At 39.1% G+C, this 27,951-nt stretch overlaps 1 protein-coding gene across 1 annotated transcript; it reads left to right on the forward strand.

Moving 5' to 3' along the window:
- Positions 1 to 581: 581 nt before the first annotated feature.
- On the forward strand, positions 582 to 27,951 carry LOC110214759 (serpin B6-like). The gene is made up of 7 exons (XM_020995820.2): positions 582 to 737; positions 9,887 to 10,062; positions 14,837 to 14,974; positions 15,355 to 15,472; positions 20,592 to 20,734; positions 23,637 to 23,792; positions 27,349 to 27,951. Exons 2-7 carry the CDS (start codon positions 9,895 to 9,897, stop codon positions 27,748 to 27,750), a joined length of 1,125 nt encoding a protein of 374 aa, XP_020851479.1. The 5' UTR covers positions 582 to 737; positions 9,887 to 9,894; the 3' UTR covers positions 27,751 to 27,951.

A 27,951-nucleotide genomic window follows, 5' to 3' on the forward strand; every position in this document is an offset into this window, starting at 1 on the left:
CTATACACACATATATATGTATGTGTGTATGTGTGTGTGTGTGTGTGTGTGTGTGTATTACATCTATATATGATTATGTATATGCATGTGCATATACATAAACACACAATTACTTAGATGTTGTTCCTAAACCTGTCAGTTAGAAACTCCTTGTTCCCACAGGCTGGCAGGTCGATCCTTGGAAGGTTTCTTAAATTCCACAACAAAAGCTTTCCTCTAGGTGTAGTGTCTTCTGATCAGGGATGGAAGTTGTGTTGGCTGCTAGCCAGCCCCAGCCAGTCTCTGGTCAGGCCAGATGTTCTGCAGCTGAGCTCCACCCTCCTGGGCACATCTTGTATTGCACAGAACTTGTGTATTCTCATCTATTCCTCATTTTAAAAAAAAGTTGTAAGATAGGTGTTGTTATTATCCAGATTTGATAGATCAGGAAATTGAGGTTCAAAGAGTGACATGTCAGTGGCCACTCAGCTAATAAGCTAAGTGGGATCTGGACCCATGTCTTCCAGCAGTAAGTGCAGAATTCTTTTCCATCACACCACCCTGAATTTGGGGCACAGAATCAACATCCGCCCCTCTGACTCAGCCTCCCTCAGCTCTAACTAGGACCTAGCACGAAGTACTCCACTTCCTTCCCTCTATCTCTCACGCCAAGAGTAGCAGCAGCATCTGCAGGGTATAAGGCGTCAGCCTGTGGAATAAGGTGGACGACAGCAGCAGCAGCAACAGCAGGAATCCTGGTATAGTATAGGGGAGATTCAGTCCCTTTGTTCTCATACCTGGACATCTGCTTCCCTCCTTTGTAACAGTCCTGGGTAGAGGAAGGGAGGGGCTGAACTATGCATTGAGCTGAGTGGGTGAGAGCGAGGAAAGGAAGTCTGTGTGGGGAGTGCAAGAAAACCGGGGAGAAAACTGACTAAGCAGGAGGGTCTGTGGGTTTATTGTCTTGGGAATCATCATCCTCCTGCTCACCATAGTAGCTTTAGATGGCCACCCATTTTGTCTATACGTGACTATCAGGCAGGCTTGGGGAAGGAGCCAGGGGTTTTGCTTACTTTGAGGGTTTCATTTATTTTGTTTAGTTCTGGCTGTGGTTAAATTGAAATGAATATTATTTTACTTTGGAAGTTCTTTTTAGCTTCATATAATTTTTGAGAGTAAGGCATATAATTTTAGGGACTTTAAATATTAGGCCAGAGATGGGAGCAAGAAGAAAATGGACTCTCCAAAGTTCTCCCCACCTAAGTTCTGTAACTTCAGAAGAGTTGTACTTCTTTGTGGCCCAAAGTAGATTAGACCTGCCTGGCATTACAGGCTGTGACCCTGGCACACCCTAGGGCTGCCCTCTGGATAGATGAAGAAGATGGACAAAACTAGAATCAGTGAGTTTTAAAGTTACAGAATTGGAAATCTCAGTTTCAAATAACTTTCAAATAATCAGATAATTTTAAAAGTAGACTTGGAAAGGAAAAAGCGAAATGAATAAGTATATCTATCTATTTTTGTCATCTTGAAGGGAAGGGAAAAAGTATCTACACATATATATATTATACACACATAGAATAGAACATAGTAGGTGACATATACACACATATATTATATATATATATATATATATACATGATATATATGATATATATACACATAGAACATAATAGGTGAGATACACACACACACACATACTTATACCCTACTATGTGCCAAGTACTTTACAAATATTATATAATTCAATCTTCACAATAATACTGGGAAGTAGGTGCTGTTATTATCCCCATTTTACAGTTTAGGAAACTGAGGTTAAGTGACTTGTTCAAGGTCACACAGCTAGTAAATGTCTGAGGCCAGATTTGAACTTGAGTCTTCTGACTCCAGGCCCAGTATATCTATTTCACAAGTCCTGGGTGGTTCTGGAGATCTTTCTTTATTCAGAGGCTTTCTGACCACTTGTTGGGGACCTTATAGAGGATTGCCTTGGGGACTTCTCTTGTCTCTGTCCTGTTTAATCTTCTTATCAATTCTTTGTGTGAAAGCAAATGGTACATGCCAACATTATTACGATTATGATTCTGGACAATAGAAGTAAAATCCTCAAAGAATTTACCATGTTTTACTGATTGGCCAAGTCTAGCAGGATGAAATGTAACAGAGTTAAGTGTAAAATACTGCACTTGAGTTTAAAAAAATATATTGTAGCATAAATATGACACTATGAGTGTGCAAAACTGCATTTAATGTTGCAGTTATTTGGTAGGTTGCTTAGGTTAGTTTCACTGAATTTTTCTTTCTTCTTTTTTATTCTTTGTTATAAAGGCTGACTCTCTGGGAAGAGAGGGGAATGATACATATTGCAAAAATGAAATGATATTAAAAACGAAAGATCCATAAAAGGTTTTTTAAAGTTATAGGAAGTATGGGATGGAGAAGACATGGCTAGATATCAGTTTATATATTTTTAAATGACAGTGGTTTTAATGGATTTAAAACTTTTCTTCCTTAATACATAGTGAGTCTCCAGAGAAACAAACAGAAGCTGAATGCCCGCTTCTTAAGGATGTTATAGAATGGATTCTTGGTCTGGCATAGGTTGAACTGGATTACCTCTAAGATTTTGTGATTCTGTGATTACAGGCTGTGGAAACATGGAATGGGACAAAGTAATATCCCTAAAAATATAGGATTTTGTGGACCAATAAGTGGGCTGGTCCTAGTGGTACATGCCTGTAGTCCCTGCTACCAGGGAGGCTGAGTCCAGTGGACTGGTTAAGTTTGGGAGTTCTGAACTGCAGTGACCTACATCAGAAGTAAATCTGGCCCCCACAGTGTGACTTCCTAGAATTGGGGTGCTGCCAGCCTGCCTAAACATGTGCCATCTGCTTTCCCAGGTCAGAATTAGTGACCTCTTGGGGGGGGAGAGAGAGAGAGAGAGAGAGAGAGAGAGAGAGAGAGAGAGAGAGAGAGAGAGAGAGAGAGAGAGAGAGAGAGAGAGAGAGAGAGAGAGAGAGAGAGAGAGAAACACCACCAGGACCAGCCAGTCCACTTATTCTGCACTGCCTCCTTGTTTGATCGATAAATGACCACGTTTCTGGATTCTTACTTTGTCTCATTCTATGCTTTCAAAGACTGCAGTCACAGAATCACTAGTAGGTTAACATTGGTTCTGTCCTTAGGCAGAGATCTAGGTTTCTTCATCTGTGTTTTCTGGAATAACATCTGGACCCAATCTCTTTGCAGGCCAAAAAGCCTTAATATTAAATGCCATCTTCAGCTGGTTTATTTTCAGGATTGTACCAGGTCTAGGTTTGTTTTCCAGTCAGTACTGAGTTGCCTTGGGTTGGTGTTTGATTGCAAAGGTAGGTGGCTGATAAGGATTTTTGATTGAATTGAAGTAAAATTATCTAACAATGTACCAGATTCGATAGGGGTGGAAGTATGTGGGTAGCAAAGGCCAGAGGGTTGGCTGGGCTAGGGGTTGTGATAGAGAGAAGAGAGGCAGTGGTGATGCAGGGGTCAGATCATAGGACCATAAGATGAGGAGGAAGGGAATAAGCATTTGTATTAAAGTACCTACTATGTGCTAGGCACTGTGCTAAACTTTGCAAATATCTGATTTGATCCTCACGACAACCCTATGAGGTAATTATTATTATCTCAGTTTCACAGTTAAAGAAACCGAAGGAAACAGCAGTGAATTTGGCCAGAGTCACACAGCTAGTGAGTATCTGAGGCCAGATTTGAACTCGACTTCCTGACCCCAGGCCTGGCACTCTATTCACTGTGCCACCAGCTATTCCCCATAGGATCATAGATTTAGAGATGGAAGGAACAGTAGAAACTATCAAGTTCAACCCCCTCATTTAACAGATGAAGGAACTGAGGTGCTGAGAGTTCAAGTGACTTGCCTAGGTTCACATATTTGAACCTGAGTTCAAATGTCTTCTTGAGTTCCATATATTTCATTAGAGTAGATACTTCTTAGTTCTGATCTCAGTAAATCTGACCTGACAGGTAGAAGCATAACTCTTTCTCTTCACCTTTCAAAGCTTTTCTTTTTGGGGTGCACACTAGGTTTGTGTGTTTTACCCACAAGATTCTGCCAGTTCTCCGCTCATTAGCATTGCATAGATAACTGACATTTTCTGAGCAAGATATCTGATGCTCACTTCCTCAGCTCTGCCCACTTTTCTAGATTCTTATCAATGGTTATTTATCCAGATAGCCCCAGGAGATGGGTCTACTTATCTTTGTAGTCTCATAAAACCAAAATACTTTAGACATTCAGTAAAAAGAACAGGTAATGTTCTTAAATAGAGAAATGAAGGCTGGTTCCCCAACAGGAAGGTTTCTGATTAATTATATGTGAGAGCTATATAATTCATTTGGTATGTTATTAAATGCATACAAACTTCCTTAAGAAAACCAATTGGAAGGTAGCATTCAGAAGTTTAATGTTTTCTTTTTGCGACAGTAAGGCTCCTTATCAGGCAATGGATGATGAGTTAAGATGCCGACTAAGATAGACCTTAAATCACTAGCTGTGCCCAATGGTGACTTTTGTGTGATAGCTGTGTGACATTGTACAACTGGCTTCCCAACTCTGATCTCTTTTCCTCATCTGTAAAATGTGGGAACTGGTTTACCCTGAGGGATGGTATTTTCTGACTGTGATCTCATCTAGCAAGATTGTTCTCCATCCACTAATCCGAACATCTTTTCTTGATGTTGTTGATTTTTCTTAATCCTAAAAGAAATGTCTATTTTCCCCTTTCCATTGCCATAGCTCCTCTTGCTTTGCCAATTAGCCATCTGGGATTATTTTTCAATGTCTTCTCAACTCTTCATTTCTTCTATTTAAAAAGAGGAAACTGAGACAAACATTCTTTGTTGTAACTACATGATTCATATGTTTATTGTACAAATCTTAAGCCATGAATTAAAAACATGAATGCAAATGGTGGTTGCCAAAAATCATCTGAGTGACTAACACTTATGCAATGTGTGACTTTCACATTGTAACATTTGCCGAAGGACTCCATAACACAGCTCTATCTTCCTTTCCCTCTCCAATTCCCCCCTTCCTAACTTCCCCTTTTCTGTTCAGAGTACCAACATCCCTTCAGTAAACTAGGTTCTCAACCTTAGAGTTACCACGACCTCCTCACTCTCCCTCATTCCACATATGCAATCTGATGATGAGTCTTGTCCATTTTACCTCTCCAGTATATATTGCATCCATCTCCTTTCTCTCCACTTAGATAGTCACCACCCTAGTTCAGGTCTTTATTACCTCTCACCTGTACTATCACAATAGTCTCCTAATCGATCTCCCGGTCTCAAATTTCTCTTGACTCCATTCCATCCACACCACAGCTGCCAAAGTGACATAGCAGAGGTTTGACTAGCTCACTGCCCCTACTCCAGACTTCCTATGGACAAAGATCAGGCCCATGGACTGATAGGTCTTCAGTTCTGGAACTGAATAGGGAAGCAGGGATGATACTGCATTCCTTGTCCTTTCACCAGCAAGTACTCCTCAACTAGTCAATCAAGAAACATCACCTAATATGTACCAGGCACTGTGTTAGACACAGGGATGCAAAGATGGAAATTCAATAATCCTTGTCCTCCGTGAGCTTATATTCTAGCAGGGAGATAGGGAGACTTCATGTCCCTGTACATGATCGATAGATAGATAGATAGATATAGAGATATATTTTCCTTTGTGCTGTTGTTGTTTAGTCACTTTCAGTCATGTCTAACTCTTCATGATCCCATTTGGGGTTTTCTTGGCAAAGATACTGGAGTGGTTTGCCAGTTCTTTCTCCAGCTTATTTTACAGGATGAAAAACTGAGGCAAACAGGGTTAAGTGACTTGCCCAGAGTTACACAACTAGGAAGTATCTGAGGCTGGATTTGAACTCACAAAGACGAGTTTTTCTGACTCCAGGCCTGGCACTCCATCCACTGCCCCACCTAACATGCACATGAGCATGCACACACACACATGCACACATATACACACACACATACACACAAATAAATAAATATATATACATACATGCTATATACATATCTCTATATATTATTCCTTCTCTCCCCCCCCTTTCACTTTCTCTTGGATAATTTAACTTTCGCTTTTGTATCCCTAGTTTCTAGGGCAGTGCCTGACACAATAGGTGATTAATAAATACTTGTTGATTGAACTGATTGAGCAGTTGCTTGCTGGTCAAAGGACACAGCACCTGCTCCCTGTGCCATCCCAGGCTGAAAATCTGTCAGGATATGGGGCCAATCTCTATCCAGGCACTCATGCGACTTCATTGGTCTAAAAAACTGAGTCCTCTTTAGGGCAGCTTTCTGTTACCTATTTTAAAAAAATGCTCCCTGTAGGGAATCTGATTGCACTGCAAGTGTCATCAGGGAATTTGGAAGAGCAACATATGTTCAGAAAGCAAGAATGAAGAAGTAGCTGGAGTTAAATGGTCAGTCCGTTAACAAGCCTTCGTTAAACAATGTGCTAGGTGCTGTGCTGAATGCTGGGAATACAAATACAACTAAAAGGCAAGACAGTCAGTCCCTGCCCTCCAGGAGCTTGCCCTCAGATGGGTAAGACAAGCAAGAGAGCATATCAAAAGACACGGAAAAGCAGGGGATGAGGCTGAAGTTACCAAGGTGGGGGCAGGGAAGTGATGAAGAAAGGCAGAGTAATGGAGCCTGGTGGGAAATGAAGAAATAGATGACCAGTAGACATCTTAAACTCAACATGTCCAAAATGGAATTCATTATTTGTCCTCCTAACCCTCCTTTCTGCCCACGTTCCCTATTGCTACCTAGAGTGACACCGTCTTCCAGTCCTCCTTCCAACAGCATCTGGGAGTATTTAAAATACACAATTAAATTTGAATACCTCATACTGGAGTCTAATTGTAAACTTATTTCCCTTTCCTTAATTCCATCCTATTACTCCTAATTATAGTTTCTCATCGTAAACACTTCTTCAATTATTTTTTTCAGTGAATTTACAACTGAATCCTGAGAAACCCCATCCCTGCCTCCCTCCCCCAAACCTCAGCTATCCATCCATATTTAAATAGACTGCTTACATACCAGGTAGAGACCAAATGGAGAATGAGCAGTGTAGCTTTTCATTAACCATCTCACCCCAGTACATTTCTGGGAAGAGTTCCTTTAGTGTCAAAGGGTCATCTGGAAGACTGTTCAGAACTGTGCAAGAAAAGGTGCTGAGTTTTTATACCCAATGAGCCAGAGAGTCCATGCCTGGAATTGTGCACCAAGGAGGTCAGTGACAGAAAGTAAAGATACATAGCTACAAAACGGTTTAATGAGTCATTATTTGTGAAAACAAAATAAGCAAAAAAAGGTGCAAAAATGATTGGGGAATGACTGAATAAGTGATAGTGTCTGAATTTAATGGAATATTACTAAACCAAATGTTGCATAAAAACTCCAAGAAACATGGAAAGATTTATATGAAAAGGAAACAGCACTGCCCCTGGTGTCAGAGGAAGTCAGGTCAAATCCTGACTTTGGTTTAGGCAAATAGGCAACCCCCCTGTGCTTCCATTACCTTAGCTGTAAAATGAAAAAGCTGGGCTAGATGGGAGGAAATAAGAATTCACGAAGAACCTGCTATGTGCCAGCCACTGTGCTAAGCAGTTTACAATATCTCATTGGATCCCCATAAGCAACCCTGGGTAGTGAGTGCTATTGTTATCTCCATTTTACAGATGAGAAAATTGAAATAAACATAGGTTAAGTGACTTGCCCAGGGTCACACAGTGAGTATGAGTGTGAGGTCATAAAAAAAAAAAGAGTGACATCTTCCTCCCAGTCCTTCAGGCTCTTAATCTAGGAGTCATCTTGGATTCTTCACTATCTCTCCCTCCCAACCTCCATATCCAAGCTGTTGCCAAGGCCTGCTGATTTTACCTTTGTAACATCTTTGAATATACCCTTTCTCTCTTCTGATAGTGTTACCACTCTAGTGTAGGCCCTCGTGAACTTGTGTTTAGTCTGTGGCAGTAGTCTGCTGGTGAGTCAGCATGCCCCAAGGCTCTGCCTACTCCAGTCCAGCCACTATTCAGTCACTGAAGTCATTTTCCTAAAGCACAGGTCTAAGCGTGTCAATGCCCTCCCTCTCCCTCAATCAGTAAACTTCAATGATTCCTTATTGCCTCCAGGATCAAATGTGAAATGTTGTGTTTGACATTCAAAGCCCCTCATGACCTAGTTCACTCCTGCCTCTCCAGTCTTCTTACTCCCCCCCATGCACTGGCCTCCTGACCATTCCACAAACAAGACGTTCCATCACTTGTTATCCCCTGTGCCTGGAACACTCTTCTTCTCCTCTACACCTATTACTGGCCTCCCTAGCTTCCTTTAAGTCCCAACTAAAATCTCATCTTTTACAGGAAGTCTTTCCCAACTTTTCTTAATTCTAGTGCCTTCCCTCTGTTAATTATTTCCTAGTTATCCTGTATATAGCTTGCTTCGTCTCTGTTTGCATGTTGTCTCCCCCATTCAATTGTAATCTCCTTGAGGGCAGGAACTGTCTTTTGCCTCTTTTTGAATCCTCAGCACTTAGCAAAGTATATACTTAATAAATGTTTGTTAATTTGTTGATTGACTTGGGCACCCTTTTATAATGGAGGTTTTGGAAGATGTCATTCAATCTGAGGAAAGTGCCCCAGGAGACAGAGGGTGAGAGTTCCAGGGCTAGAAGTGAACTTCCAGGATGAAGATGTTTCTGGGGGGATGGATGAGTATTGAACAAAAGAAACTGAAGAATGAGAAAGGTAGGGAAGTAAGGCCAGGGCTTCTCCTTTCATAGAAGAGTAGACATAGAGAGGATGTCTTTGTGACGTGGAGACTATTCTCACATAAAGAAATGTATGTAACAATAACAGCCACGTTGTGCCATGACTAATATTGATTAACTTAACCCTTCTCAGCAATACAAGGATCTAAGACATCCCCAGAGGCCTCGTGATGGAAAATGCAACCCATATCCAAAGAAAGAACTATGGAAGTTGGATCGCTATCATTTTTTTTTCTCTTCTGCTGAGTTTTGTTTCCTCTTTCTAATGGTTCCTCCTGTTGGTTTTAATTTTTACTTACAACTTCACTAATGTGAAAATATGTTTAATAGAAATGTAAATGTAAAGCCTATATCAGATTGTGTGCCATCTTGGGGAGGGTGGTGGGGAGGAAGGGGGAGAAAAATTTTCAGCTCAAAAGCATATGGAAGTGATTGTTGATAAATAAAAATAAATTAATAAAATTTTAAAAAAAAGAAATGTATGCAGCTGCTATCATGGAAAGAGCACAAAGATTTTAGTATTAGAAAATACATTGAAGGTAGAGCCAAAAGACCTGTGTTGGAATCTGGTTTTGCCATCTGTGGGACTTTGGGAAGGACATTCTGCCTTACCTCAGTTTCTTCACTTATAAATTTGGAAGAAGACCAGATAATTTTTAAAGATCATCCACCTCTATTTCCTAAGAATATATTACTAACAAAGAGCGGTAAGCCTGAACTCATCTCTTTTCTTTCTAATTAAATAAATGTTTGTTTGTTAAGTAAATTCCAGTATTAACTGCCAAGAATAAAGATAGAATAAGTGGTACATCAAATGTAGGCCTAGAGTCAGGAAGACTTATCTTCTAGAGTTCAAATCTGGCCTAAGATACTTCCAAGCTGTGTGACAATGAGCAAGTCATTTAACCCTGTTTGCCTCGTAAACTGAGCTACAGAAAGAAAGGGCAAACCACTCTAGTGTCTCTGCCAAGAAAACCCTAAATGGGGTCATGAAGAGTTGGGCATGACTGAACAAGAACAACATGTAGCATAACCTTTTGTGATCTTTTTCAGGTCCCATTATGGATTCCCTCTGCAAAGCAAATGGTCCCTTTGCCATTAACCTTCTGAAAAAATTGAGCGAAAAAGATAACTCACAAAATGTGGTTTTTTCTCCCCTGAGCATCTCATCTGCCCTTGGCTTACTTTTCCTAGGAGCCAAAGGAAACACAGCAGCCCAGATTGTAAAGGTATGTTTGTTGGTACCAAGAGAAGATATAAGATAGCTGGATTTCTTTCTTCGTTTTTGACTGATTATGAAAGCCATTATTTAGTGCCCTTTCCTGCCCAGTGACCTTGAAGACTTAAATAAGACTAGAAACACAATTTATCATTAAAAAATTAATACTGCAAGACTAGGGACCACTTTTTTCTTCTGGCTTTACAAAATTATATTTGCATATAAACAAGGCATTTTTTCCTTTAATTTCATGAATTTAAGAAACATTTCAGGTTTTTAGTAAGCTCTTCTGGGAAAGAAAAATAAAAAAACAAAATGTGAGTTGCAAACAGCAGAGAGTGGAAGTGGGAAGACCTATAAGTAGACTAGGTAATATATCCAGGCCCACTGTCATGGGAATAGAGAAGAGGGAAAAATACAAATGAGATTACAGAAATAGAATCAGCAGGATTTGGTAAACAAAGGACTATGATAGATACAGGAGAGGAAAGAGAGAATAGGAAATTAAAGCCATCTATAGTCATATGAAAAAATGCTCTAAATCATTATTGATTAGAGAAATGCAAATCAAAACAACTCTGAGGTACCACATCACACCTATCAGATTGGCCAACATGACAAAACAGGAAAATGATAAATGTTGGAGAGGATGTGGGAAAATTGGAACGCTAATACATTGTTGGTGGAGTTGTGAAATGATCCAACCATTTTGGAGAACAATTTGGAACTATGCCCAAAGGGCTACAAAAATGTGCATACCCTTTGATCCAGCAATAGCACTTCTAGGGCTATATCCCAAAGAGATCGAACAAATGGGAAAAGGACCCATATGTACAAAAATATACATAGCAGCTCTTTTTGTGGTGGCAAAGAATTGGAAATTGAGAGGATGCCCATCAGTTGGGGAATGGCTGAGCAAGTTGTGGTATATGAATGTAATGGAATACTATTGTGCTATAAGAAATGATGAACAAGCTGACTTCAGAAAAACCTGGAAAGACTTATATGGTCTGATGCTGAGCGAAGTGAGCAGAACCAAGAGGACTTTGTACACAATAACAGCCATGTTCAGTTTAACAATCTTAGTCATTGCATAACCTTTCTCAGCATTATGAGGATCTAAGACATTTCCAGAGGCCTCGGGATTGGATAATGCTGTTCACATCCAATGAAAGAACTATGGAAGTCGAATCACTATCACTTATTTTTACCTTCTGTTGAGTTTTGTTTCATCTTTCTGATGGTTCCTCGTATTGGTTTTAATTTTTACTTACAACTTCACTAATGTGAAAAAAAAAAAGAAAATTCTATCATGCAAAAGAACATAAGGCCCTTGAAGGCAGGAACTTTTAAATTTTCACTTTGTGTCCTTATTGCCCAACAGAGTTGGTAATAAATACATGTTTAATGAATTGAATTGAATCTACATAATTGGAATATTTATATTTATGAAATAAATATTTATACTATCCACAAAAAAAAAAGAGAGAGAGAGTAGGGAAATGATGGTGCCACTCACTTAAATAATGAAGTCAGAAGACTGAACAAAATTCAACGTTAGCTTTTCTCCTAAAGTTCTCCAGAAGCAGTTATTCTGCCCAGGAATGGGCCACTTGCCATATGCCAATTTAACTACTTGAAGGTCAGTTCCTTCACTCTTGTGCAAACATCAGCTTGGCCATTTGGAACAGTCCAGGATCCACTGTCTTGTTCATTGTCTTGTGCACTGTGGTGCCTCCTCAGAAATATGATGCTAATTCTTTGTCACAGGCAGGGTCTCTCCAGTGCTCTCTCTTCCATCATTTGGCTGATCTCCTATCTCTACCCATACTGACCATCCCTTGGGTGTAACCTTTAGAGAGTATCCCTTTATGGCCCTGGCAATCTCTCATTGATTACCATAAATCCTTCCCTAACCTAATCGCACCATAGGCATCCATTTAGCGTGTCCAATACACTTCTCTCATAGTAACACCCCAACCCTCAGAATGTCATTTCAGAATTATACTATATGGGTACCAGTCTGCCTCGAAAGTGACCCCTCAGACTTTCTCCCAGGCACCCCCAAAAAGAGCTTACACACATGATCTACTTGAAATCTCACCTTTCCTCATCCAGCCTTCTCAGAATTCTCACCAGCTGTCACTGAACCAGCCCAGGCAGTGTTGTTATAACAATCTTTCTGTAGGCAGTGGGCATCCTAGCATTCCCCAACCACCTTCAAGAATCACAGGTGGCTAGGTCTTTGAAATTTATTCACCCAATAAGTTTTATTTTAGTTTATGTCCACTTATACATATCATGTGAAATGACTGCATCCCAATTTAACAGTCCATCATGGGTACAAAATATATGAGCTAAAACTTGTAGACTAAAACCAAATTCTATGGGAACCAAAAATTCAGAATATCAGTGAATAATCCAATTCAAATATATGTCATTCCTTTTTTTTTTTTTGCCCTAATCTACTCTAATTTCATTAAGGTTTTCCTTTGCTTATGCCAAAGGTTTAAATGCCATCTCTGTTATTAGCTATCTGTGTGACCCTGGTCAAGTCATTTATTTCTATGTGGCTCAGTTTCCTCATATGTAAAAAGTGGGGGTTAGAATAGATGGCCTCTGAGTTTCCTCCTAACCCTAAGATCTAAGATATATGATTGTCATCAATGATCCTACTTTCTGATGCATAATGAGTATCAGATGCCTGATAAGATTTCTAAATGTGCTCTTGCCCACTGCTAAAGAAAGCAGCCATCCTTTGCCTCAACAAAATGAACTCCTGAGATGTTGATGCACACACATAGAAACAGTGAACTGACATACCCACACATGTTCAGACACATGTACCCATTTAACATTGCACCATAAAAGCTTTCAAAGTGATTGTTTGCTTGAAGGAAGGCTCCAAACATCAAATTTTACTCGTAACAAATCTTTAATTGGCCTGAGTTATTCACAATCTTAAAGACAGATAGATAGATAAACATGTGTGTGTATGTGTACATATACACATATATACACACACATAAACACACAAATATAATCACATATAATATGCATTACAACACATATACACACATGTGCATGTATATTACATGTATGTAAATGTATTTTTGTTGTTCAAGGTAGTTTGCAATAATACATATTGTACCTGACCCCATTTCTTATTTTCAAATCTCCACTGCTCCTCTCTAGCTAGAGGCTAATAGAGAGAGAAGTAGAGAAAAAGACTGAGTTGCATGCACAGAGATCTCTGGAATCTGGCCTACTCCGTCCAAGAAAGACTGTAGTTTCTACCTTGAGGAGAACAGGAGAAGGGCCACGGCTGGGTGCTTACTCTTTCCTTCACCTTTCTCCAAGAGAGGTATCCGTCTAGAACTATGTCTCTCTGCCTGCTCCAGTCTCTATTTTGGTCTAGTCTAGCAGAACAAATCTTCATTCTGAAGGGAAGCTCTTTCCCCGGTTGCTCTTGAAGGGGATGGTAGAGAGTGTTTAGTTTATACTCACCAGCTTAGCTACTCCCCACCAAACACTGGTTATACAAGAGACCATCACAAAGAGTAAAACCCCATTTATCTAAGCAAGCAGAAATTGTATGAATTCTACAGATGAGAATATACCAGAAAATATACAAGCATGAATGAGCTCTTGAGATGGGGGCAATATAAGACCCTAGCTCAAACCAAGAGAAAAGGTCTCGTCTCTAGTCAGGCTAGCTTATAAATCAGAGACCTCCCAGGGAACCAGCTTCTCATGCATGCCTGCTGCTTCTTTCTCTGTGTCTTTCCCCCAAGAATCTCTGGCACCAACTCCATCCCTGATACAAAGCATAGGCACGAAGCATAATGTTGTGATCAGTATTATCTCCACAAACCTGGAATTTCATCTCCTTCCACATATGCACAAAACAAACCAAGCATTGGTGAAAGAATGCTACACAGAGAAAATACTTCTGAAATTATGTAGAAAGTATCACGTGAGGGGCAGCTAGGTGGCACAGTGAATAAAGTTCTAAGCCTTGGAGTCAGGAGGACCTGAGTTCAAATCTGGCCTCAGACACTTGTCACTTACTAGCTATGTGATCCTAGGCAAGTCACTTAACCCTGATTGCCTCACCAAAAAAAAAAAATATCACATGGCAGGGTATGGAATTTTTCTAGTTAGAACAATTCGAGTTAGAATTCTATTTTAAATTCCAATTAGTAAAAAATAATTACTTCATTTCATACTGTAATATAGACCAAATAACCAATAATGTACATATTAGTCATCCATTAGTAACACATTAGTATTAGTCATACATTAGTAATAGTCATTACATGTATACGTACAAAGTAAACATGTAAGTTATCTCATTAGCTACCATCTGAGTAGTAAGGCTAGGCTGAAGGAGGAACCCTTCTATAAGTTAATGGAGTCACAGGTTTTTGTATAATGGGAATTAAAACCACCACCACCACTACCACCACCTCACAGCATTCTGACACAATGGCTTTGATAGAGGTAGAATGAATTTGAGCAGTTGGGCAAAGGAAACCTCTTTCATCTGCCCCAGAACTTTTTTTGTTGTATTTCCTGTTTGTCTCCTACTCTTTTTTTTTTCTTGGAATAAAGGCCTCCTAGCATGGGTTAAGTCCTCTCATTTATAAAGTAAACCAACCCACACCTTTTCCTTTGAGGGAGGATGCTCTGGTATTAAGTCACAAGGTTTTCTGTCGGTAGGTGGTTCTTTGGAGGCAGAAGATCAGTGCTGGTGAGGATTTTTGTTTCCCTTTTCTTAATAGGTACTTTCTGCAAACAGAGGTGAGGACATTCACAACGATCTTCAAGCACTTTTTAATGAAGTGAACAAATCTAGTACTGAGTACTCACTGAGAACTGCTAACAAGCTCTTTGGAGAAAAGACTTATGATTTCCTCTCTGTAAGTTGAACTGATTAAGTGGTAAAAAGAAAAGAAATGAAAATAGGTTGTGGGGAGGAAGGGTTCAAGGCCTTCAATAACATGAACATCCTGGTAAACTTTTACCTAAACTGAATATGCTATAATTAAAAATTGGACTTTAAAAAAATCATTTCCAAGGTGCATTGTATCTTTTCTTGACTGTGTATGGCATATCATTCTCTGTCTGTACATTGTTATCTTAAAAAGAGGAAGAATATATGTGTATTATGTCCAATGAGGGCCTAGAACCTGAACTAATTTGTTTCCTAAAAAGTACATAACCATTTTTCGAGACTTAATCTATGTGACAGGCTCTATTTAGTAACTAGAGATGTTGCTTTATATTTTTCTCTTCATAGACATTTAAAGAAGCTTGCCAAAACTTCTACAGTGTGGAGCTGGGAGAACTTTCCTTTGCTAAGGCTCCAGAGGAGTCCAGGAAACATATAAATGCCTGGATAGCGGAGAAGACTGAAGGTCAGAAATTGCATTTGTTTGTAAAATGACTGTTTAAGTAATATTGATGTAAAAGTGGATAGAGAGTCTGGTTGCCCCTTTCAAACACAGTTACAAGGTGAAGCCAAACATTCATCACATCCCTGGGGGATCTAGGAAACACAGCACAGTGTAAAACAAAAGAAAACAAAGACAAAAACAAACAAAAAAGCTAAACTTGTAAACCGGAGAGACCTGATGCAGAGGCTGCCTCTGACACTTCCTGGGTATATGGCCATGGACAAGTCATTTAACTGCTCTGAGCAACAGTTTTCTTTTCTGTAAAACACTAGTTTGTTGTTCATTCATTTTTTTTTAGGTGTGTCTTGCTCTTTGTGACTCTGTTTGGGGTTTTCTTGGCAAGCTTGCTGAAATGGTTTGCCATTTCCTTCTCGAGCTCATTTTGCAGATGAGGCAGGCAGGATTAAGTAACTTGCCCAGGGTCACACAGCTAGTAAGTATCTGAGGCCAATTTTGAACTCGGGGATATAAGTCTTTCTGATTCCAAGCCCAGTGCTATATCCACTGTGCCACCAGCTGACCCAAAACAGTGGTATACCTATACTTGCCTGCCAGGCTTCATTCATGTTTGTTTGTTTGTTTAATTTCCAACATTCACTTTTTATAAGATTTTGAGTTCTAAAATTTTCCCCCATTCCTTCCCTCCCTCCTCCCCAAGACAGCATGCAATCTGATATAGGCTATACATGTAAAATCATATAAAATATATTTCCACATTTGTCATGCTGTGGAAGAAGAATCAGCGCAAAAGGGGAAAACCATGAAAAAGAAAAAAAAAACAAACCAAAAAAAGAGGAAATAGTATGCTTTGATCTGCATTCAGACTCCATAGTTCTTTCTCTGGATGTGGATAGCATTTTCCACCATGAGTCTTTCGGGGTTGTCTTAGATCCTTGTATTGCTGAGAAGAGCCGAGTCTATGAAAGTTAGTCATCGAACACTGTGGCTGTTGCCATGTACAATATTCTCCTGGTTCTGCTCACTTCATTTAGCATCAGTTCATGTAAGTCTTCCCAGATTTTTCTGAAGTCCACCTGCTCATCATTTCTTATAGCACAATAGTATTCCATTACATTCATATGCCACAACTTGTTTATCCATTCCCCAGTTGTTGGGCATCCCCTCAATTTCCAATTCTTTGCCACTACGAAAAGACTGCTATAAATATTTTTGTACATGTAGGTATTTTTCCCTTTTTCAGGATATCTTTGGGATCCAGATCTAGTAATCATATTGCTGGGTCAAAGGGTATGTGCAGTTTTATAGCCCTTTGGGCATAGTTCTCAATTGCTATCCAGAATGGTTGGATCAGTTCACAACTCCACCAACAATGCATTAGTGTTCCAATTGTCTCCAATCTTCTCCAACACTTATCCAACATTTATTTATTACTATTCTGTCATATTAGCCAATCTGATAGGTGTGATGCATTACCTCAGAGTTATTTTTAGTGATTTAGAGCATTTTTTCATGTAACTATAGAAAGTTTTAATTTCTACATCTGAAAACTGCCTGTTAATATCCTTTGACCATTTATCAATTGAGAAATGACTTGTATTCTTATAAATTTGACTCAATTCCCTATGTATTTTAGCAATGGTGTCTTAATCAGAGACACTTACTGTAAAAATTCAGGGTTGTTTTTAAAAGAGGCCGTGGGCTAGGGTAGAAGGAACCCTGACTCTGAAGTGAGAGAACCTATGTTCTAATGTCACTTCCTCCCTCTGTAAAACGAGGAGGGGCCGACTAGATGACTCTGGGATTCTTTTTTCTGGATCTAAATATATTATCCCGTGGCCCAATGGCATAATTTATATAGAATTTTGTAAATCATGAGATTCTATATAATTGTTGAATATTACTTATTAGTAGTTATGTGATACTACAAGGTTAGCAGGCATGTTAATCAATCTCATTCATCTCCCACATTTTTATGGATTGGTTTGGATGCTTGAGGATGCTCTAGTGATCCCTTTGGCTCTTCCCTCTCAAGAGGGAGACTTTCCTCTCAAATCAGACTTTTTAATATGGAGGGAATGGCAGAGGCTAGAGCAATGACTGCCAGTCCCCACCTTTACTCTTACTACTATTGATGCATTGCCTATAGCAGGGCTTTTTTTTTCCCCATTATTTATTTATTTGTTTATTTTTGTCATAGGTTCCTTTGGCAAGCTGGAGAAGTTTATGGACTTCTCAGAACAGTGTTTTTAAATTCATAAAATAAAATGCATAAATTTGAAAAGAAAACCAATGATATTGAAATAGTTATATACATGCATGTATATGTGCGTATACATATATACATATATGTATATATACATATAAAATATGTGTGCCTGTATCAAAACAAGCACAACAACTAAGGATTAAGAACCTTTGACCTAGAGGAACCCTGTTATAAATAATCTCCCTGACCTAGGAAGCTGAAAAGAAAGGAAGAAAGAAAGGAGAGAGAGATAGGAAGAGAGAGGGAGAGAGAGAGAGAGAAGTAATAACTTTCTTCTATAACTCTGAGCTCACAACCAGAGATCTCTCTCTGGCAAAATACTGCAATTTTGAATGTTTCCTTAAAAAAAATTAAGCATTCCCCCTTTTGAGAGTCTTCCCAGTGGTTACATCTCAGATCTATTTCAACAATAACACATAGATTAGCACTGTGGATGGCTAGCACCTTTTATAACAAATTTTGGCTTAGGAGACAGAGCAAAAATGTAAATACAAAAAGGCAGACAAACTTTAGGCCTCTAGGAAAAGATAGAGGCAAAAAAGTAGGGCAAGAAATAAAAAATCACCAGCTCTGGTCTCAGGTTCTACCAGATTCCAGCAACATAATAGTGCGCCCCATGTCTCCTTTATGATTTGATCATGCTGGTCCAGTCTCCAGGGTCCTGGCACCTACCCTTCATGGCTGCTGCCCCTCTCCACTGCTTCTGACGTCCAGATTCTTTATGCTCTTGCCTCCCTCATCATTTTCTCTCTCTGGGACGGACAGCAAATTCTCTTCCTAAGCACATTCCCTTAGGATGGGAGGGGATAGCTTATTAGTTATACCAGCCCTCTCCACCTGACTCGAAGTCTTAACAAAACTTCCTAGTAGTCAGACAAGTAAACAGGAGGCTGGGAGATTTCTTCACGATCAGCAGTCATTCTCTAGCATCTTGATCTCTTTAGGTGATGTCTGTCGAGGTGTGGCCTTTGAGGCATACTATCTGTTTTGTTCTTTTTTTTCACATTCATCTGAGGTGACAAGTTTTGAATCCCAGCTCTGCTCCCTTTGAGTATGTGTGGCCATAGGCAATGTGTTTGATAGCTATAAGCCTCAGCTTACCTATCTGTAACCCAATAAGTTTGAGCTAAACAGCTTATTTCTTTCAGGATCAGATGCTATGATGTGTTAAGGGACTGGTTAACACAAACTCAGAAGAGAGCAATTTGTAAATAGGAATATTAATTTATTGACTTGATAACTGGTTTCTTGATAGTACTGGCTATAGTCTGGCAAATTCAAATTCTTTTGGTTTCTTTGTCTTGGCTCCATAGACCCCGCCAAGCTTCTGTTATTACCTTGGACATATTACAGTTCAACAAACCACACTTTCTCTTCCATTGATAACATTTTAGCCTTTGTGATGAAATTGGATAGAAAACCCAGTACTGTGATAATCTTTAGGGTGCCCCATAGTCTCATCATGAACAGATTTACAAACCATCTCTCAACATGGATTTCTTTTGTACTTGATTAATCTCTTTAGGGTCTTTGACCTCTTGGCACTGGTTGGAAGATGTAAGTCATCTCACTATATCTAAATAATCATCATTGAATTATACTTTATGTACGCCAATACGTATTTTTAAATTTTCAAAAATATTTTATTCTGATTGTGTATTATACTATTATCTGTAATTTTATTCTCTAAGTATAATTTCTTTAAGATCATCAGTCCATGAGTAACTTGAGCTTTGGAAGTCCCAAGCTGCATCTAAGGCAAGGCCTTCAGAGCATAGGTGTCCAAAGTGGGCAATACCACCCCCTACCAGGCACTGGAACAATCCAGGAGGGCAGTAGTAGTCAGGGGTGCAATGGATGGTGTTGAAAAAAAAAGGGGATGGTGGAAGCATAAGAAAGAAGAAAAGAGAAGAAAAACCGCTAGGACATGTTTCATCTGTGTGTAACAGAGTCACATAGTGATTACATAAATTCACAAAATGCAAGTTATGACCAATCAGTGGTAAAGTCCACCAACAGGTCTTAATAAGCAAGTGCTGGCAGTGTGTCTGACACTGTTGGGAAGTCTAGTGTGCATTAGCAGGAATATATGTGTGAAATGACCTGTTTACAATATGATACTATATGGTTACATGATGCGATATTGCATCATCAAAATTTCAATGCAGGAGAGAACTCACAAATTTACAATAGAGTATTAAATTTCAGATGCCTCATTTAAAAAATTTTTTTTTAAAAATTGAAGGCCATATAACACTTACTAGCTGTGTGGCCCTGGGCAAGTCACTTAACTCCATTGCCTAGCAAAAAAGAAAAAGGGGGGGTGCAGCTAGGTGGCACAATGAATAAAGCTCTGGCCTTGAAGTCAGGAGGACCTGAGTTCAAATCCAGTCTCAGATATATAACACGTACTGGCTGTGTGACCTTGGGCAAGTCACTTAACCTCAATTGCCTAGCAAAAAGCAAAAAACAAAAAACAAACAACAAAAAAACATTGAAGGGTTAAAGTTTCCAGGGAAGTGATGAGTAATTTTTTTTTAAAGGAAGCAGTAGGCCAAATAAGTTTGGAAACTGCCTCAGAGGACTCTTGAATTCTCAATCAGTCAATCCACAAATATTTATTAATCCTCTATCTGGGCCAAGCCCTCTGCTAGGTACAAAGACTACAGTAACAAAAGGAAAATAATCCTTGCCTTCAAGGGATGTTCAATAAATGAAAATTTTTTATCATATCACGCTTTGATTCCAACATTGTTGATTTGTGTTGCTGACCTGGAATTGAAAATCATGTCCCTTTTCTAAAAGTACTTTTTTTCAAACATTGATTCAATTATTTCTCCATTTTCTTTAAAGGCAAGATTGCAGAGATGTTACCTGCTTCTTCAGTTGGTCCATTGACTAGATTGGTCCTTGTGGATGGCATCTGCTTCAAAGGGAAGTGGAATGAACAATTTAAGGAAAACTATACAAGGGAGATGTTTTTTAAAACCAGAAAGGTAGGGAAAACCTTTTAGGCATCCTGATTACCGGCATAAATTAATAACATAAAAATATAATGTAGATCTTTTTAGGGTTCTGTGTCTTCTGACTTCCAACATCTTGCGATCTCTGATATAAAAATGCCTGAGAGAATAAGGCATTGTCCAGAAGGTGTTTAATCATGGTATCAATGTATCAGCAACATGGACTCATCATGATCTTCTCTAATCTGTGTCCAAAACCTTGGGGAAGCAATTTGCAGCACAGCTTGGCCCACACAGTTTCCCAAGGACATACACAATGCAAGCAAACACAGGAAGAAGCGTTGGAAGAGCACCCAGGAATATAGCAATGGAGGCTTATACCACAACAAGGTATCCTCTGCCTTACTCACTCTACCTCCTTCCAAGAGTCAGTAATTCAGCGGCCATGGAATGGTGTAGCCTACATCCACCAGTTCAACCGTTTTACTTTTCCTTTGCTGTGTCTGCTACAATTCTGAGGTTGGAATGAGTTGGTCGAGCTTCAGGCAATATGCTTGAATACACCCACAGTCGATCCCTTGCCATACCTATGCTTCAACCTCCCTGACTCTCTTACTGTGATAATAATATCCTTCCTTCTAGGACTTATAATTCTTTGTTCCTCCCTTTGCTCTATGAGGGACATTATGGTCCTGTCTCTACATATAGTGAATAAGAACTGGTTCACCATTGTAAGAATGTTTACATTTCTGTCTGTTCTTCAGAATTGTTGCTTAAACAATTTTCTGCAAAAAAAAAAATCTATCTCTGTTTGTTAAGCTGGGTTAAGGATGGTCTCCTGCCTTCATATTGGTCATTTATTCTGTATAAGGGGGGCCAGAGGGTCTCATCTCATTGCTTTCCTATTTCTGTCTCTATTCCTTTTTTTTCTTGCAGATTTTGCTTCCCACATTTGTTCAGAAGACATGCATTCTTCTAGGAGTCTTGACCATAATTTTCCATATATCTTTTAGATCTTCAGATTCTATGTAACTGACTCCTGTACCACCAGAACTCTATATGTAATGATTTTGTAGAACAGAAGATTCTCTTCATCTATTATGGCTTCTTGTACTGAATGCCTTATCAAAGGGAAGGCAAAGAAAATTAGGCCCTATCCTACTTCCTGACATCATTTTGCCGCAGGAGGGATTTGGGCAGAGTGGTGTGTGTTGTACACTCATCCCTCTGAGCCTGCTCTGTGAGAGGCCATTTCCCTGATCTCAAATTGAAGTATACATATGGGGCCTGCCCCATTGGACCTAGGGACCAATTATAAAGGCCCTGCTAGGTTCAATATGGCTATACCCTGAGAATCTGAGGTCTCCACTTGCCTGTAGTGGTCTAGTCCCAATGCTCTCCAGCTTTCTCCAGAGCATATCAGTCACTACTGGCAGACCACTGAAACAGAAGTATCATGGAAGAAACAAAGGCTGTGATGAGCCAGATATTGCCAACCCAGAGAAGCCTGCTGAGCCCACTTGTATAAGCTCAGAAATCTCTCACCTCTTCAGTGGTTCTGTTCTCCTCTCCATCCAGACTCTGCTCCCTCACCAATACACTTAACTTTGGTCTTACGTAAGTGGTCAAATTGGAATTAGGAATGGGTTATTTTTTTTTGTTTTTGAATTCTTATTATCTTTATTTTCTAGTGATTTCACAGATACTACATGCCCCAACTAAAATTTAACAAGATCTTTTATTTTTTAATTTAATTTAATTTAAAAATTTTTTTTATTAATTTATCTTGATTCATCAACCATCACTTCCATGTGCTTTTGAGTTTAAAATTTTTCTCCCCCTTCCTCCTCACTACCCTCCCTGAGACAGCACATAATCTGATATAGGCCACACATATATATTCCTATTAAACATATTTTCACATTAGTGATGTTGTATGTAAAAATTAGAACCAATAGGAGGAACCACCAGAAAGAGGAAACGAAACTCAACAGAAGAGAAAAAAAAACAGCAATTTAAATTCCATAGTTCTTTCTCTGGATGTGGATAGCATTTTCCATCATGAGTCCTTTGGAGATGTCTTAGATCCTTGTATTGCTGGAAAGGGTTAAGTTTATCAATATTAGCATCAGACAATGTGGCTGTTATTGTATACAATGTTCTCTTGGTTCTACTCACTTCACTTAGCATCAGACCATACAAGTCTTTCCAGGTTTTTCTGAAGTCAGCCTGTTTATCATTTCTTATAGCACAATAGTATTCCATTGCATTCATATACCACAACTTGCTCAGCCATTCCCCAGTTGATGGGCATCCTCTCAATTTCCAATTCTTTGCCACCACAAAAAGAGTCGCTATGAATATTTTTGTAAACGTGGGTCCTTTTCCCATTTGTATGATCTCTTTGGGATATAGCCCTAGAAGTGCTATTGCTGGGTCAAAGGGGAATGGGTTATTTTTTAAATGCTTTACACAGTTCCACCCTGTAGCAAATGTGGCTTTATGGCATGACAAGAAAATGGAGATACAATGCTAGGATTTCTTTTAATGCTAGGTTTCATATTTACTCAAGCAGGTGTTATGGCAAATGGGGGATAATGTTGTGCCTCTTTTACTTTGTCAGAGGGGAAAAACCCTGACTTCCTGTTATGGAAAGCAAAGAGGGTTCCATGTAATTTTACTGAATAAAGAAATCTCTACCTTGTAGCAATAGCCTAGTTTTCTGCAAGTTGATGTAGTAGTTGTCTATTTTTTTTTTAACTGAAGACAGGTATTAGTTGGTGACATTTTTGCATTCACTGACAAAGGCACAGAAATGCTGATTTGTTTGTATACATCATAAAAAGTTCTCTATGTCAAGGGCATCTTTTCAGTAAGTTTTATTAGCACCTCGAATAATCTGATGTTAATGACATATTCACCTTTTCCCCACCAGAATGAGAAAAAGCCAGTGCAGATGATGTTTAAGGAAGCAACATTTAAAATGACCTACATAAAGGAAGTGTCCACCAAAATCCTAGAGCTCCCCTATGTGGGTGAGGAGCTGAGCATGGTCATTATGCTTCCTGATGAAAACATTGATCTAAAAAAGGTAAGTTAATGATGCCAAGATCAAATGACACAACCCTTAATATTCTTATGTTACATTGCTTCCTTGAGGCTTATCTGGTCCTTTTGGCAATTTATTATAGAGATATAGCCTCATATGGAAAACTGTTTGGCTAGGAATCAGAAAACCTGGATCTAACTGTGGTACTACTTTTCTCGAGGAAGACATTTGATATCTTTAAACCTCGGTTTCCTCACCTGGATTCAAAGGATCTGTGTTTAAATTCTGGCTCTGTCATTTACTAGTGTGACCCTGGTCACTGGACCTCTCTAAGTTTCCATTTCCTCACTTGTGAAATGAAGGGGGTGGGCTAGATAATATATAAATCCTCTCCTAGTTCTAAATCTATAATTCTATGACTGTCAGAATCAACTAAGTTAACAAAGCAGGCAGTCAAGAAACAGCATTGCCACTGGAAAAGAGAACACATAATGCTCCTGGCCTGGGAATAATAGGTCTGGGGATAAGAGCTCAGGTATTCTAAAGGTTAGGCTTGAAAGCCAACAGAGAATTTACTGGGCTTTATGGGGATTCTTTGAAAAAAAAAAAACAAACCATAACCAAAATGTTGATCCTGGAATTAGCCACTCTTTGTCTTACTCCTCATAGAAATATTCAACTATGATTTCTTTTGTCTATAATAAGGAATCAATCAATAACCAGAATGTATTGAGTGCCTACTTCATGCCAGGTGCTAAGATTGACACGAAATACAAAGAACCAAAAAAATGCTGCTAACTAACATTTCTACAGTATTTTAAGGTTTGTAAAACACTTGACATATGTTATCTCATTTGATCATCAAAACAGCCCTGTGAAGTAAGTGCCTATATTACTCCCATTTTGCAGAGGCTGAGAAAAGTTAAATGACTTGTCCAGGATCACACAATGAATAAGTTTGAGGAAGGATATAAACTTAGTTCTCCAAGACCAGCATTCTATCTACTATGCCACCTAGCTGCTAAACAGTAAGCAAAATACAACAGTAAGGTTTCTTTACGTAAAAACTCTTTACCATTGTAATCGAAAGGATTATGTACTGCGCAGATTCAATTTAGGTTCAGATCTCAAGACATAATGACATGTACTCAGGATAAACTTAATAATCACATTTATTTACAATGATTAGTAATGATTAAAAACCACACAAGCAATAAAGATAAGAATAACATTCAATGCAATAAGTAATAACCAACCTAAAGGAAAGTAGGCATAAGAAAAGAAAGGATACACACTCACTGACCAGGCGAGCTCAAATACCTAATAGACCGGGGAGACTGGAGAATGGCCAAAAGGTCAGGTCAGGGAGGCAATGGGGAGGGTCCTACCCCAGAACACAATGAAAGCCATGCACACGGTCCTCTGGCAGAGAGTCGGCATCTCTATCTCTGCAATCAAAGTCTCCAAAATCTGTCTTTCCAATGACCCTTTTTATATCCATGTAAATCAGAGAAAGACAATCTTGGTATTTTGTTTTGTGTACGTATCCTTGGTGAGCGCTCATGTCCAGGCACGCACACATCTTTAACAAAAGTTGGGGCTTGATCAGAGCCCCTAAATACCTGTTTGTTGTGTAAGTCTCCAAGGAGTGATCAGTTCCTTGGACAGTTACACACCTTTCTCAAGAAAAATGTTCCTTGAGATGTATTGCTTTCCCAGGCAACATAGCTTGTTGGTTATTTAATGTTTTGTCTCCATGGTCACCTCCGGCCATGCATGGTAACTCCCATCTATCTTTATGTCAGGTCATGAAGTAGTAACACTGTTAGATCATGAGATGGTTACACAGGGGGCTGGGGAGGATCTATCCTCCTCAGTTTCCCTTACAGCCATGAACTTTGTTTTTAGATAGATGGATAGATATATTAAAAAAATTAACATTTATTAAGTGCCTACTATGTGCCAGGTATTGTGCTGAACACTATACATGTATTATCACATTCATCTTGCACAATAATCCTTGGAGGTACATGCTGTTATTATTCCCATTTTGTTCAGTCATTTTTAGTCATTTCCAACTCTTTATGAACCCATTTGGGGTTTTCTCAGCAAAGATACTGGAATGATTTGCCATTTACCTCTCTAGCTCATTTCACAAATGAGGAACAGAGGCAAACATTGTCAAATGACTTGCCCAGGGTCACACAGTTAGTGAGTGTCTGAGGCCAGATCTGAACTCAGGAAGATGAGTCTTCTTGACTCCAGGCCTAGTGCTCGATCCACTGCACCACTTACCTTCTCTCATTTTACAATTGAGGAAACTGAGGCAAAAAGCAGTGAAGCGACTTGCCCAGAGTTACATAACTAGAAAACATCTGAGGCTGGATTTCTAGGTCTGCTTAGCTGTCTATAGATAGATACTAGTTACATAACTCTTTCAATATAATTGAATTTTAAATTCAATTTTGATTAAATTCATTTCAATAATTTTTAAAAATTCTGTTTAATTTAATTACAATTGAATATTTTAAAACTCTGTATTTTATTTTATGCATTTAAGAACATAATTCTGAGAAAGGGTCCATGGATTTCATCAGACTACCAAAGGGTTCTATAACACAAACATGAGTAAGAACCCATTGTACTATAGTCTCATTACAGCCAGATTCCTTGTTTTCAGCTATTCTAGTAATCATGATATTATGAAGCCAAAGATTCTTCATTTCCTCAATTTGTTTTCCTCCAATGCCAATGTGAGCAAGTACCCTATAACAATATTTTGAAATTGGCACTTTAAATTTTTTTATTTTTTCAGTTTGCAGATGTCTGTTTTCTCTCCCCATTATTTACTTCCCACAAAGCCCTTATAGATGTTAATGCAGACTAAAACAAAAAAACATTCCTGCATTGGTCATGTCCAAATGTCTGTATCTACATCTCTCTCTGTATATAATTCTACACCCAGAGTCTATCACCTTTCTTTGAGGATGTAGGTAGCATGCTTCATCATAGGTCCTCTGGCCATTGCAGTTCTTACGCCTTACAAAGTTAATTTCATTTAAATGTTATACTAGGAATTCTCCTGGTTCTCTCTGCATCTGTTCATATGAGTCTTTGAAGATTTTTCTGAAACTGTCTCTTTCACTACTTAACAGCAAAGTAGCTGCAGTCAGTATTTTTGGAATGTGAAAGAGAAACAGAGTCTTCCACCCCTCACTTTAGAGACTAGGCAGCATGGTGCATTAGAAAGAGTGCTAAATTTAGTCACTGGACCTGATTTAAAACCAAGTTCTCTGCCTTTCCAACCATGTGACCTTGGGCAAACAACTTCTCAGCTCATTTCCTTATCTGTAAATTGAGAGGTGTTTGAACAATAGACCTCCAAGGTTCCTACCAGTCTTAGATCTATGTGATCCTATAATCAATATCTAGTTTTCCCCCAAATGATCTCCTACTTCACTAGGGCTAGCATAGCTGAGTCTTCAAGTTGTCATTGACCCCGGGGAGGACTGACCTAAGGAAAGGTCAGTTATGGAGGCAGCATGAATGTAATTAGCTGTTTTATAGCACCTTATGACTTTTGACCATTGTCTTCCAGGTAGAAGCAGAATTGACCTATGAGAAATTTGTAGCCTGGACAAGACCAGACATGATGAAGAGAACAGAAATGGGTGTGTTTCTCCCCAGATTTAAACTAGCGGAGCATTATGACATGGAATTTCTTCTTCGAAGTTTTGGAATACTGGATGCTTTTGAAGGAGGCAAGGCTGACTTTTCTGGAATGTCAGCTCAGGGAGGCCTTGTTTTATCCAAGTTCCTGCACAAGTCCTATGTGGAAGTTGATGAAGAAGGTGCTGAGGAAGATGATGCTGCAATATTCCGAGTGCCTCTTTGTGGAAAAATTCTACCAAACTTCATCACTGATCATCCCTTCCTATTCTTTATCCAGCATAGCAAAACCAACAGCATCCTCTTCTGTGGCAAATTTTCTTCTCCATGAAGAGATGCAATTTGCTTTTGGTCCATTTACCTTTGCTGCTTCCCAGTATTTTCCCCTAAGGTAGAATAATATCTATCATCCAAAGAAATGTCCTTAAGTCAGCACGACAGGCAGGAATAGCAATTATGCTTTTTTCATATAGTATGCATATGGTAACTTCTTTTGGTTGATTGGTAATAAAATTAAATTAGTGGGACAGAA

This window comes from Phascolarctos cinereus, unplaced genomic scaffold (genome assembly GCF_003287225.1).
Source record: "Phascolarctos cinereus isolate Bilbo 61053 unplaced genomic scaffold, phaCin_HiC Scaffold_4;HRSCAF=312, whole genome shotgun sequence".
In the NCBI taxonomy this organism is placed as follows: Eukaryota; Metazoa; Chordata; class Mammalia; order Diprotodontia; family Phascolarctidae; genus Phascolarctos; species Phascolarctos cinereus.